The 13,249-nt window shown below is 41.7% G+C and overlaps 1 protein-coding gene across 1 annotated transcript in view; it reads right to left on the reverse strand.

The window, feature by feature from the left end:
* The window catches only part of ARID2 (AT-rich interaction domain 2), a 169,178-nt gene extending 159,374 nt beyond the window's left edge, over positions 1-9,804 (reverse strand). The window contains exons 1-3 of the mRNA XM_061205258.1: positions 9,463-9,804; positions 9,255-9,348; positions 8,093-8,190 (exon numbers count right to left, since the gene is read on the reverse strand). Coding sequence (XP_061061241.1) covers positions 8,093-8,190; positions 9,255-9,348; positions 9,463-9,554 — 284 coding nt within the window. The 5' untranslated portion in view covers positions 9,555-9,804. The remainder of the gene's footprint in view (positions 1-8,092; positions 8,191-9,254; positions 9,349-9,462) is intronic.
* Positions 9,805-13,249: the final 3,445 nt, after the last annotated feature.

Genomic DNA, 13,249 nt, shown 5'->3' on the forward strand with positions numbered 1-13,249 from the left:
TAATACATCGCAATGGGGGGCTACCTGGAAAAACTACTCAAAAATTCAGAAGTTTGACTTTTTAATGGTGTAAACTAAAAAGATTATACCAAACCACTTAAGCACTCTTGACCTATTACTTGTGAGTGCACTTGGAGGTACAGCCTGCTTAGGTACTAAATACTGTTTATGAAGTACTAAGTGGTCTGATCTGTGCTCAAGTACATTGAAAATTCACTTAACCTATGAACCATTATGGAAAGTGTGATCAACTTGGGCATTATTACTGACACATTTAAATTCAACCCCACCTATAAAGTACAACAGGTTAGGGCCCTAACTATGGTCTCTTCTTTGTCCTATTTTAATGGAAGAATGTTCCTACTGACCTCATGTATGTTATATTAACATTTTATTTATTTAAAATAACCAGTGGGCTAGGAGAGGAGCAAAAACAAATTTCATTTGAAAACACGTCACCATGAAAGATGTGTATATTATAATTATATAATAAACATCATCTCTGTGCACAGAGCAGCTGACCACTGAACACTATAAGTAAGAATTTACCAAGTACAATAGTTAAGAACTCAGAAAGAATTAAAGATACTTGCCATATATCCCATTAAGATGTATATTCAAACAATATTCTTGTACAACTTTATTCAAATCCTACTTCATAAAAAGCAATGCTTTGGCTTGATCCCATTACACAGTAATGAAAAAAATCATTTACTGAAAGAAGCAAAAGATAAACATACTAGGTCATGAAATATACCTGAAGATATTTAACAACTGTGGATAATGGAGCGTTATGTATAAAACAAAGCTTTGTAAAATGTAAAGCAGGTCTATCGCCAAGGAAAAGAATGGAAAGGTAAAGGGGAGAAAGTGTGGTTTGAAAATATATAAAATAAACCTTACCAAGTGGCAATTATGGCTGACACTTAAGATTGAAAGTTGCATATAACCTACAGCCTTTTTTGTTTTTTTTCAGTAGCCCATATGCTCCAGAAGAAAAGAGTCTGAGTGGTGTAAAGAAATTCTTTTCTAAGTGTTATTTTTTCTGAGATTAAATAACATCAATTACTTCTGAAATCTGAAATGATAAAAATAAAATCTCACATATGAAAAGTTTGAAACATGAAGATAAAGCGCATTAAACAAGACAAGCTATTGTTAGTATTGTTATTTTTAAAGGAATTTATACAATATAAGTTAACTCCCCTAAGCAGTACTGAGATAGACCAACAAAATCCTCACAAAGAGAAAAAGCGGTCAGTAAATTCAATAAAATAAATGGCATTCCATTTGGGGAAAATATTATAAAGTCGTATTTAAAAACAAAACCTAGATATTAAGAAATTTTATTTTTAATTAAATTTTTAAAATCCAAATTACTATACAAATACAGTTAGGATAAGCTCAAATTGGTAGTTCATTTACCCCTTTTTTTCCCCTTAACTTAAGTGAAGCCCTTGTTATCTTCTCTAGAGCCCAGAAACAAAGTAGGGTGTGTCCAGGCTCTGCTTAGAGATGACAGGTGCAGCTTGAGCAGGTGCCCCTAGACCAGATGTCACCTAGAGGTTTTGCTCTGGATGCAGCCCTGGCCAACATGTTGGTGCCAAGTTAAACCAGTTATCTCAGCAACTCAATTGGTTTAATTCCAACACCTAGATCAGCTGTTCTCAAACTTCAGTGTACTTAAGAATCACCTGGGGCATACTTTAAAAAAATATAGTGTTTTAGACCATTAAGTCATAAAACCACTGATCAATCTTAGCACCACTAAAACAGGACAACTAAACATTATATGCCTCATAATCTGATGAAAAGCACAGCACTACCTATTAAAGTACACCTAAAATACTAAACTTGAATTTTTTCAATCTTTAAATCTAATAGTTTTTAGGAAATAGATACAGGGGATAGAGGAACAAGTTAACTGACACTAGAAGGAAGAAGTCAACCAAATCTAGAATTTAGGCATTCTAAAGGACAACTGACCCCATTACTTCAATAAATCAGTGGCATGATAGGAAAAGGGAGCTGTTAAGAGACTAATGAGATAAAAGAGCCAAAACAAGAGATTCAGCCCCACCATAAAATTCTCTTGCAGTAAGATGGGGTGGACCTGCAAACACTAATTTAGATATTGTTGGAAGCATGAATCTATCATTTGGGGACAATAATTCATAATGCAGTATCTATTCCTAGATATCACCAAGAGATTCCAGTTCCAGCAATAGATCACTGCAATATACTTAGTCACAAGGGTATATATCTTGTAGAAACGAATTAACTTTGAATTCACAGCATAATGAATACTCAAAAAGTATCCAAGCACAAGTGATATTTTTTAATGTTTGAAACAAAAAAATATGTTAGACCCTATTTTAATAAGACAATTCTTGGAAAGCACAATAAAATTCATAGAAAATCTGAATGCTACTGAGAGTGACAATTTGCTCTAAACCATCTCTATATTCCAGGTCCCCCAAAAGTTTTATATCCTAAGTGAATCCATTAATAACCTTTACGATAGGTAACCAATACTAGTATCAATCACCATATATACATTTTTGTGTACTTCTGAATAAAAAGAATCAACCCGCCTATTTCCTGAGCTCTACCATGGATAACTGAACTAACCATATTATTTACATTTATTTTAAATTCAAAAGCCAATGCTTTTGCTTTTCATAACAATTATGCTTACAATTTCAAACCATAAAATATTTGATGACAATCTTTAATTCTAACATCTCCATTTTTATCTCCAGTAAGTTTGGTCCTTAAACCAAGATCTACTTCTAAACAGCTTTCCCTAAAATCAAAATTCATGATTATGACCTATGTTTTTAAAATGGTAGAACTGAAGCAAATACAGATTTTAGCATGACTATCATATTTCAACAAAAGTAATTACTATTCTGCAAAACAATGTGACCAATGATTTGGCTACCTTTCTCTTCCTGGCAATGAACACAAGATAATTTTAATGTCCCCTATTCGAACAACTATTTAAGTATTACCAATATAATTCTGCACAGCAATTGATAAAGATAAGCAAATAATAGAACCGTAAAAATCATTTAAATCTGTATTTATATATATCTATATAAATATACATAATTACCTCTCATTTCTCATTTTCCATATTTAAAATTTTTCTTCCTTTACCCTCATTACTTCTAACTCAGGGTTTCCCAAACTGTGCTCCACAGAACTTAGTAGATGTTCCGCAAACATTCCCCTGCGATGTACAGTAGTGTTTGGGAACCATCATTTACCATAAGTGGAGGCAGGGAGGTAATAAATAGTGTTTCTCCAAATTGTCTTGAGATCCACAACTCACATTAACAAAATACAGTCTCTACGAAGTCCTTCAATGAAGTAACACAAATTTATCGTTATTACTCAAATTCATTTAGTCTTTTTCCAAGGAAACATACTGACATTTCAGGAAAACAAGTGCTTCATACAGCACAAATTGGGAATCTCCACTCTAATTGATCCTGAATACTCAAGAGTGTGGTGATGATGGTGGTGCCAGATGAAAGCAGTAGAAAGAGAACCACTCCCCGTATGTCCTCTACTTCCTAATTCAAACAAACCCTATATTTACTAGCAAACTTGAGGAGGGACTGTACCACTCTGGAAAATGCCCAATAAGCAGCCTTCCCCCAAATAATAATGAAAAACACTCTAAATACTTTACCTAAAAACATGCAGTATTGAGTACTTACTCACTGACTAATGCACCTACATTCCAGTGAATTAAAATGTTTGTTTTTCCTTCCTTTTCCAACTTCCAATATCATTTCATTTCAGATTATAAAATATTCACAGAAGTGATATACTTCTCTATCAGTCATAGTGGATTTTACACACAACCAACTGAAAATACTGAATCAACAACAGAGAAGAGGTAGGATTATAAGAGTGCTCCTCCTTAGAAGCAGACAATTTTAGTTGACAGCTAAGGCAGAAAATTTAAATGCAAAAAAGCATATAAACATTTCTGGGAGTTACAGTTAAGTTCTTAGTTTGTGTCCTCAGTGAAAACTATCCACCCTGGAAAGAGTTAGATTTATTTCTACTTGAGGGCAAATTTAAGCTATTTAAAACATGGTTTCTAAGACACAACACTAACCTAGCTGAGGTCTCATAAGTCTTTCAACTTTTTCTACTTTCCACTCCTCCTTTCAACAAGTTTGCACACCCTCTAAACTGTAACAGAATATGAGAAGATATCAAAATCAGGTTTGTTCAAAATGAAAGGTTATAGTTTACAAAATTAATTTTAAAATGCATATATGAATAATTTATTTAGATACAATTTTTCTTCCAGTCTTCATATTACTTTTATTTTCCTTCCTTAAATAAGGAGAGCAATCTCCATCTACCAATTCTGTTGATACACAAACTCAATGTATTACTTTATTTACTTATATTACAACTTTGAAGCATTCTTTCATTTAACCTCATGATTCATAAAAGACTTTCTCTTAAAAAAAGTGATCTACATGGTAGACACTAACCACCCAGCACACAAGTGTATTCATTCTATTTACCTGATAAATATAAACTTTAATTGGTATAATTTAAGGCAGGGCTTCATCCACCAAGGGGGGAAAAAAATAAATTCACAATGAAACTGAAAATTCACTATAGCGGGTACAATTCTACAATTAAGTTTCTGACTATTCCAAAGGTAGGTACATGTAAAAAAATCATTTTATAAGAAAATCAGTAATATACAGCGTTATACAACAAATTTTTTTAAGTCCAAGGTATTTCACCTCTTTTTCAAAAAATCAAGTTTTATAATGGAAACATCAACTTAACCTTGACTATAGCTGTACTATTGGCATCAGTAAGCTAAAACAAAATTCTTCAACTATTTGAAATATTTACCTAAATCTTCATACCAAGGTTTCAAATTCTTAACAAAAAGTAAGAGCAGTAAATTGTCCCCCAATCTTAGCACCAAAACAAAATGAAAATATAAAATTAACTGAGTAAATATGGAAAACACTGGGTATAAATACACTCAGGCATAAATTTAACCATAAGTAATTTCCAATTATATTTTAATTCCTTAAAATCACTTTGACTAACAAAGTGAATTCATAATAGATTGATTAAATATTACTGAACACATATCAAGAATACAACTTTTTTGTCCAATTAACAAATGCCCCTAAAGCCATTTAGATACTTTTGCACTTTAACTTCTTCATCTACAAAATGTGGGAAATTATTAACTTATCCTTTTATACTTATAAAGATATTCTAATAATGAACATCTGTGGAATATATTGAGATGTACATGCCAAGAACGGAACTAAGTGAAAACAAAATACATAGACATAATAGATGAGTAATATCCAAGCTTTAAATATAGTACTTTTACACATTATCAGTAGGCACTTTTATTTTTAAAAATTAACTGCCAATGTTAAAACAAATAATCAACTGCATTTTCAATTTTAGACTTTGAGAAATTTTTGTAGACAATCTACAACTGAATAAGTGTATGTTTGACACAATCAAGCTAACTTTTGGCAGACCACTAAACTCAAGTCTCTGTATCTGATGTCTATGTCTGTTAGAATGGCCAGCATATTAGTTTGCTCTTCTTTATTTAAATGTCTGCAATATCATGAAAATATATCATAAAATACCAGGCTAACAGCTACCCATCTAACTACAGAGGAATGTCAGCAAATTTTAAACTTCTAAACAAGAACACAAGTAATGACAGTCCTTACAATAAGTCAAATGAAACAGCAGTTCATATTAAAAAAAAATTAGTCCACCTGTGATTTATAAAACACACTGCATTATCTACTCATCAGAAACCATGATACTCAATTTGACATATCAAAGAGGGAACTTACAAAGTCACTTGATTACTGTTGGTTACTATGAAGAGGCACTCTTATGGTTAAGTAACAGAATTACTGTGAAAGCTTGGCATCCTGTCTGCCAGTTAAGATTTTTCAGAGGAAGGTGTAAAACCCATCATAATACATGTCCTCTAACTGTGCAATATTACACCACTATGGAAAAAAACCTTCCAAGGTTGGTAGTACCCAATTTTTGACCAGCATATTTATTTTGTATTTCTTTACAAGCCATGCAAATCTTCACATGGTTTTATTTTCCAAAACAAATACTTCAATTTTTTTCCTAGTAGCCTAGCTACAATCCTACAAAAAACAAACCTGGAGAGTGACATATGGAGGAAAAACAAGTTTAGCTAAGGACATAGTTCAAAATGTAGCTTCTAATAAGAGCATAAAACTCAAACTGACCCAAGAACAATATAGAGTTGTGAACAATCTTGAAACTACTACTGTTAAAAACAGTATCATCAATGGATGATAGATCCCAAGATAGAAATCACAACTGGAAAAACAATATTTATGTAACTTATAATAAACTGGGAGTCTAGCCATTTGATTATGCTAAAGCTCTATTAGTATGAATGTAAGCTCTATTAGTATGAATGTAAACTCTTCAGAAAAACACACATCCCATGAAACATATATATCATACAGTACCTTCTGGATATTAAAATCAATCAATCAATCATCCAATAAATATCAGGCATAACTTAACATGTATTTTAAACAGTCTAAACCAAATGGTTCAAACTGATTACCAGAAAACCAGGACATGTTATTAACAGTACTCCTCTCAATATTATAAATGAAAATGAGCAAGTAAGTATCACCATAAATAAAAAATTTTCTACTTCTCACCACATTACTAAATCAACAATTTTGAAGGTTAATTTTGTTTTACTTTGTTTTTTGTTTCAGTCTTTTATTTTAAAATGCACTCTGACACATGCCATCACACCCTCACAAGAGATAACAACTAACCATATTTAATATTTTCTAAACTTCTGTGTAACTCAGTAACTACTCACAAAGTTCTGCAAACTCTTCAGCTTCAAGCCTGAAGTCAATCTAAGATAGCCAACAGAAAGTACACCTGTGCAATTACTGCATTTCCTATTCCAGAATGCTGAACATAACACAGAATATCTACATCTGGATATTGCATTTGGAGCAATGATAAACGCCAAGCTCAAATTATGCAGAAGCCACATTACCTAAAAGGCCATCCTATAACATCACTATTAAAAAGCAATAAATATGAAGAGCATTATTTTAGTTTTAAATAACAAACACCAACTAAAGAGCCTTTATGCGTAAGTAAAATAAATATTAAAAATAAAAGATGACCTCATAATAAATTACAATATAAAAATATTCCTAGGAGAAAAACTGAGAAAAAATTAAGGCTGAATCACAAAACATATTATCTAAACTGTATCACATGCCAACTAAATAAGAAATTTACTTTGTCAAATAAATAGTCAAAAAAGAAGGGGAAGAATGAAGGAAAATCCAAATCAAAGTATTCCATTTTGCAGCATCCCTAATTTTCCTAAATAGATAATAATCCTTTTAAAGGTTTTTAAGTCATTCAAAAATTCCAAAAAAAAAAAATATATATATATATATATATTTTATATATATATATATTTTAAGAACAATCCTGGCCACTTAAGGCACCAACATGCTATGCTATGCAGAAATATTCTACTGAAAAACTACTCAGTGACACGGTTCCACACAGAGGTTTCATTTTTTAAAAAAATCTTAAAGTCAGAATTTTAAAAGGCAAAGGAGTTTCCAAAACAAAGAAAAAAATTTCCCAAGGGATCCGAAGTTTCATTAATTACCTTAACTCTTACTAAGCATCACCTTTCTGCCCCTCTGTGGATATCAAACAATCAATAACTATGTCACCAAAGAATGTTTACCAAGATGGGGGTGGGGTGTCACCTGTAATGATTCTGTATGAAAAATGTAAACAATCCTAAAATAGGTGAGGAAAACTTTCACCTTCTTATAATCTCACTTTACGGATATTTAATGTTTCTCAGACTGAAATTAACATAAGTTTGGACTGTTTTGGTGTGCAAGGTTTGTTTCTTGTTTGGGGATTTTTTTTTTTTCTTTTTGCTAAAACAAATCTCCCCATAAATCCCTTATTCGCAAACACTGTTGGAAGAGTCACTACTACTCACCGCAAGTAATACTGTTTTAAAGCAAAGGCAGCGTTAGAACAACTTCTGGGAAAGTTGAACTCTTCAACAATTTCTCCCCACTGATTCTTCTCAGAAACCTGTTAAAAACACAGCCACACTTGTCTGAAAGTGCACAATTCAAGAAAACTCTAACCTAACTCTGAAATAAATACCCATTCTACAGAGATCTGCAGATACCTCAGGCATCAGTGGGTGATTCGGCTCGATCCGTAAGAGTAACTAAGCAAGGGCTGCTTGAATCACTGTGTTTTCACCCGAGAGCCCAGTATTTAAGAGCACTTGTTTTGTTTGGGGGGCGGGGGGGGGTTGGTGGGTTTGTTTTGTTTTTGAAGCCCGGACAATAACCAATCGCAAGTCCCTCTGTCGCCCCCTTTTAAATCTCAACGCGGTCCGTTTACACTAAAAAAAAAAAAAAAAAGTTCAAAAGGATCAATACTGTTCCGGAGAGCGACGTCCGCAGGTTCTGGGGGGGCCGGGGCCGATTCCGATCCCTCTCCCAGATCTATCCATCTCCATAGGCCCTTCTTTGAGGCCTACAGCTTCTGCCTAGCCTTGAAGCCTAAGATGGCTATTTGGAGACAGGTCCTGGTTTCTTTTGTTAGCTGTATAAACCGAGAGCGAAGGGGCCGAGGCTGTGCCCCCGGCTGCCGGGATCATTTCGCAGCCGATTATCGATGTTAAACCTGCCCGCGCTAATTTTGAGTTGCACGAAAACTGCTCTCAGAGTCTGTGTGTCTCTGTGTCTCCGCCTGTGCTAGAGCGGCAGCGGCGGCAGAGCTGACTCGCGAGCGAGCGGGCGGGCGCGGGCGCGGGGCGGGCGCGGGGCTCGGGCGGGCGCCCCGCACGCCCGCACTCCCCGCCGCGGCGCTCAGACCCCGCCGGGCCGGCCGGGCACCGGGCAGGGCGCGAGCCGGCGCCGGGCCGCCCGCCCGCCGAGCCCCGCGCCCGCCGCGCGCACGCGAGCCACCAGGCCAAAAACAGCCCCACCGCCGTCCGCCTCCGTGCCACCGGCTGGGAGCGAAAAGAACGCCTCTGGCCCCCGCGGGCCACCCCCCCGGCCCCGAGCGCCCACTCCGGGGTCAAAGGAGACTTTTTGGAGGAGACCAGTGAGAGGGAAATACAAATTAAAACTTCCACTCACCTTCGCGAATCCGCCTAAAGTAGTGACTCTGGTGTAGAGACCGTGAAGATCCAGCTCCTTCCCACCCACCGCAGGGATTTTTTTAAAAGGCGACCTGCGGGAGAGAGAAAGCCCCGCACTTGTCAGCCGGGACCCCGCGGCGGCCCGGGCGGGAGAGCCCCGTTCGCCCCGGCTCGCCCCGGCGCTGCCCCCCCGGTTCTGCTCTCACCCTCTGCTGTGGTGGAACTGCCGCAGCTCGTCCAGGAAAGCGAGTCCCTTTCTCCGCTCGTCCGGAGGCGCCTTCCCCGTCGAGTTTGCCATTATTTTTTCGAAGGAGGTTTTAAAAAAACCCAGATCGGTGTTTTAAAAGCGCCCCCCGCTCCCTGCGCTTCCTACCAGAGCCCGGAGCCCATTCCTCGGCCGGCGGCGGCGGGGCTCAGTCATGGGCCGGCGGTGGCGGCGGCGGCGGCGGCGGCGGCGGCGGCGCAGGGAGGGAGGGAGGGAGGGGGAGGAGGAGGAGGAGGAGGGGAAGGAGGGAGCAGGAGGCCAAGGGGAGAGGAGGGAAGGAGGGAGGGGAATTTCTAAAAAAGTTTAAAGAAATCGGAGCGAAACTAGAGGGGCAGGCGACTGCCGGATCCGCGCGAAGCCGCGGGGCGAGCGCGGCCCCCACCCCTTCCTTCCCTCCCTCCCGCGGCCCGGCTCTCGCCCGCCTCTCAGCGCCGCCGGCCCAGGCGGCTCGGCCCGGGGACGCGATTCAACATGGTGCTGCTGCCGGGGACGCGCGAGCGGGCGAGGGGAAAGGCGAGCCGACGGTGAGGGGCCGGGGCGGCCGTAGGCCCGGTAGTTTCGGCGGCGGCGGCGGCGGCGGGGCTGGGGCAGGCGGGGCTGGGGGTGGGGAGGGGGAGGTCTGTGTGGTGGTTTGTGGAAAGCGGGGTGACAGCGTGTATTCCGGCCGCAGCTCCGCGGGGCCCTCGCACACATTCACGCGCGGCCTCGCGGCCGGGGCGTCCCCGGGCAGAAGGCACCGGCGGCAGCCGAGCCGCTGCGCGCCGCCTGCCCGCTTCCCTCCCCGCCAGCCTCCCTCTCTGCCGCCTCCGGCGCCGCCGCCACGGCCGGGCAGCCAGCGCCGCACAGCGACCCCCGAGGGCCGGCCGCGGCACTGCGCCTGGCTCCACACCGCCCCGGCAGCTCCTCGCGGGGAACAATAGACTCGGCTCGCCGGGCTTAGGGTTCATCTGCAATGTGCCGCACATTTCACACGCACACAAAGCCGGCGGAAAGGGGGGAGGCGCGGGGAAACGGCCACTACCGGTTGTTCCAGGGTTAGGGGTGGAGGCGATGTTCGCGTCCCCGGCCCGGCTGTTGGAAGGGCCGCCTCGGAATCCCCGCCCGCCCGACAGAACCGGTGTGGCGCTCGGGAGGGAAAGGAATCCCAGAGGGGCAGCTCCTCACGCTACGCATCATTCACTGATCGGAATAAAGTCAATCTGTCACCTTTTTTTTTTTTTTTTTTTTTTTTAAGGTCTAAAAGAATCGGCTTTTCTGAGCCTTGTGCTAGTATTTGGGGGCCTGGTTAGCACATTTCCCATGAATTATCCACGAACTAACTTTAGCAAACTATAAATTAAATACAATGTGAACTGCCTGTCCTAGTTCTGTGGAAACAGAGTCATGCTCTTAATTCATCTTGACTTTGGTTGGTTTCACTTCTCAAACAAGATTATTCTGTGTTGAGTTATGCAAACAGTAATTAAACTGGTTGGGAAGCAATCTTTTGAACTTTGACGATAATAATTAACGTTTATATTTTTATATTAAGGTATCTTAAAGATAGTGCGCTTAAAACAAATATTGAATAAAACCTTATGTTTTTGCTTTCTCTCAAGTGTCTTAAATGCGATATTTTTGAAGCTTAAAAAAGGCTGTTTAAATGGGAGACGCAACATCTCAACAAATACTACCACAAGTTTGCATCTACAAGGGGTGTTGCAGTCAGCCCTTTGCTACGAATGTTAAGCTTCACGAGATGTGAAACGTATCATTATTCCCATTTCCGCGATGGCCACTACGGGCAAAGTCACCAACACCCAAGGTCACAGGCTAGTAAAGGTCTGGCTGGGTTATTTCAGGTAGTGATTCCAATGAGAACATTTATTTGGTGGTGAAAAGAATTATGTAATACAGTCCGGCATGCTTCCGGTGCTCACTCTAGGAAACGGATTTCTTTCCCAAGTAAAGTTTGTCTCTTAAACGCGGTCGGAATAAGGCTGTGGCTAGGAAGTTCCTGACACCCAAGGGCCACTAAGTGTCTCGGAAGCCTGTGAGGGGCGGAGACCCAGCCGGGGGAGTGGAGGAGCGAGGCCAGGGCCGGAGGCGAGGGGGGGCGGGGCAGGAGGGAGACCAGTTCATCTGTCCCTTCCCCCACCGGTCCTCCTAGGGGTGGTGGAGATGTGGGCCGCAGAGCCGCGAGGCCCGATCTGTGCGGATTCCCTAAACGCCGCACTTGCGCACAGCCCCTTACGTAACTGTCAGCGCCGGGGATTCCCTGGAGGGGGTCATTCTATTCAACCATTACACACACCCCGAGCTCCTGCCTCCGCGCCGCAGCCGCCGCCGCCACCGCCTCACAAAATGGCGGCGCCCATACAGGAGACAGCGGCCACCTCCTCCGCCCCATTTTGTGGGAGGCGAGAGATCTGTGAACATGGAATGCCTCCGCTGAGGATGCGTCCGAGTTTGGAAATCCTGCTTAAGGGATGGAGCCGAGGGGATCTCCTTCGACGGAAAATGTCAGCGGCTTGTAGCACCTCCACGCTTTTTCCCTTTTTTCTTTTTCCCGAAGGAAGCGCCCGAAACTGTCGGGGGACTTGTAACTAAGGAGAGAAGGGAAAACTGCGGCTGACTGCTCCGGGGACTTGCCGCAGCGCGTTGGTGGCTTTGGTTGCTTTTCCACGTTCCCGGCAGCTGACAGCGATCTCCCCGAAGGTCGCCTGGGCCGCCCGGCCCGCTCCGAGGGGAAGGGGACCGGGCGACGCGAAGCGGCGGCGGTGGCTTCCGCCGCGTCACTTGTGCAGCGAGACTTTTCGGTAGTTTTTAAATGCCAGAGTCCACAGCCCCGCCGGGACCTCTCGCCTGAGTCGTGGGCATCGGGAGCCCCGGACGCCCCTGCTCCGGGGCCTCGCGGTCGGCCGGGAGCCGGGTGCCCGGTTGTCCGGAGCGGGCGGTCCTCGCGGTTGCCCGCAGCCCCGGCGCGCCGGTTGGTCGCCATCGGGACCCGGGCCCTGGATGGTGCTACTGGGGCAGGAGTGGGAACGAAGGCACGTACACTGAAATTTAAGTCGTCCGAGTCGGGACCTAGGGTTGTATGTTTTAACCATGTCTCAGGTTAAACGTTAGAATGCCTTTTCTAGTATCCAGCTCTGCAGTGGGCAAACCTGGTCGCCTTATTTCTCATTCGAAGGGCAGAATGGAGGGATGACATTTTATATTTTTGTTTTTCAAAGGGGAGGTTGCCACTTTTGAGCCACTGACTGCTTGCTGGCAATGTGTGTTCGTGTGTATACACACATGTGTATACAATAATGTGTTTTGCTTTGCAGTACAGATAGCAAAGGCTAAAGACCTGGAGTGTGATTCTAACGTTTTAATGCCTTTTTTATTAGCATTTAAAATGTGATGTGTAACGGGACAATCGACTCTGAGAAAAAAGGAGAAGCTGTCGTCTTCAAAATGGAGTCCTAAAGGATATTTGATGGGTAGAATTTAAAATCAGAACACTTTGGATATGCTCTAGTCAGAGAAAACAAAAACATAAAACTTGATGTTTATCAGGTTACAACATGGTTCGATTTCCCCAAGACTAGAAAAATGTAAGGCCAAAGTAAGCTATTAACGGTATTTGCTTGTAAGAGGAATGTAAAGTTTTAAGGAAAGAGATTCGTTTTATGAAACTTAAGTATGCATTACACGAATAGTTTATTCCAAAATTTTTTTCCAGTTGCTGCAGTCATTTGTAT

Source organism: Eubalaena glacialis, chromosome 11, assembly GCF_028564815.1.
Source record: "Eubalaena glacialis isolate mEubGla1 chromosome 11, mEubGla1.1.hap2.+ XY, whole genome shotgun sequence".
Lineage (NCBI taxonomy): Eukaryota > Metazoa > Chordata > Mammalia > Artiodactyla > Balaenidae > Eubalaena > Eubalaena glacialis.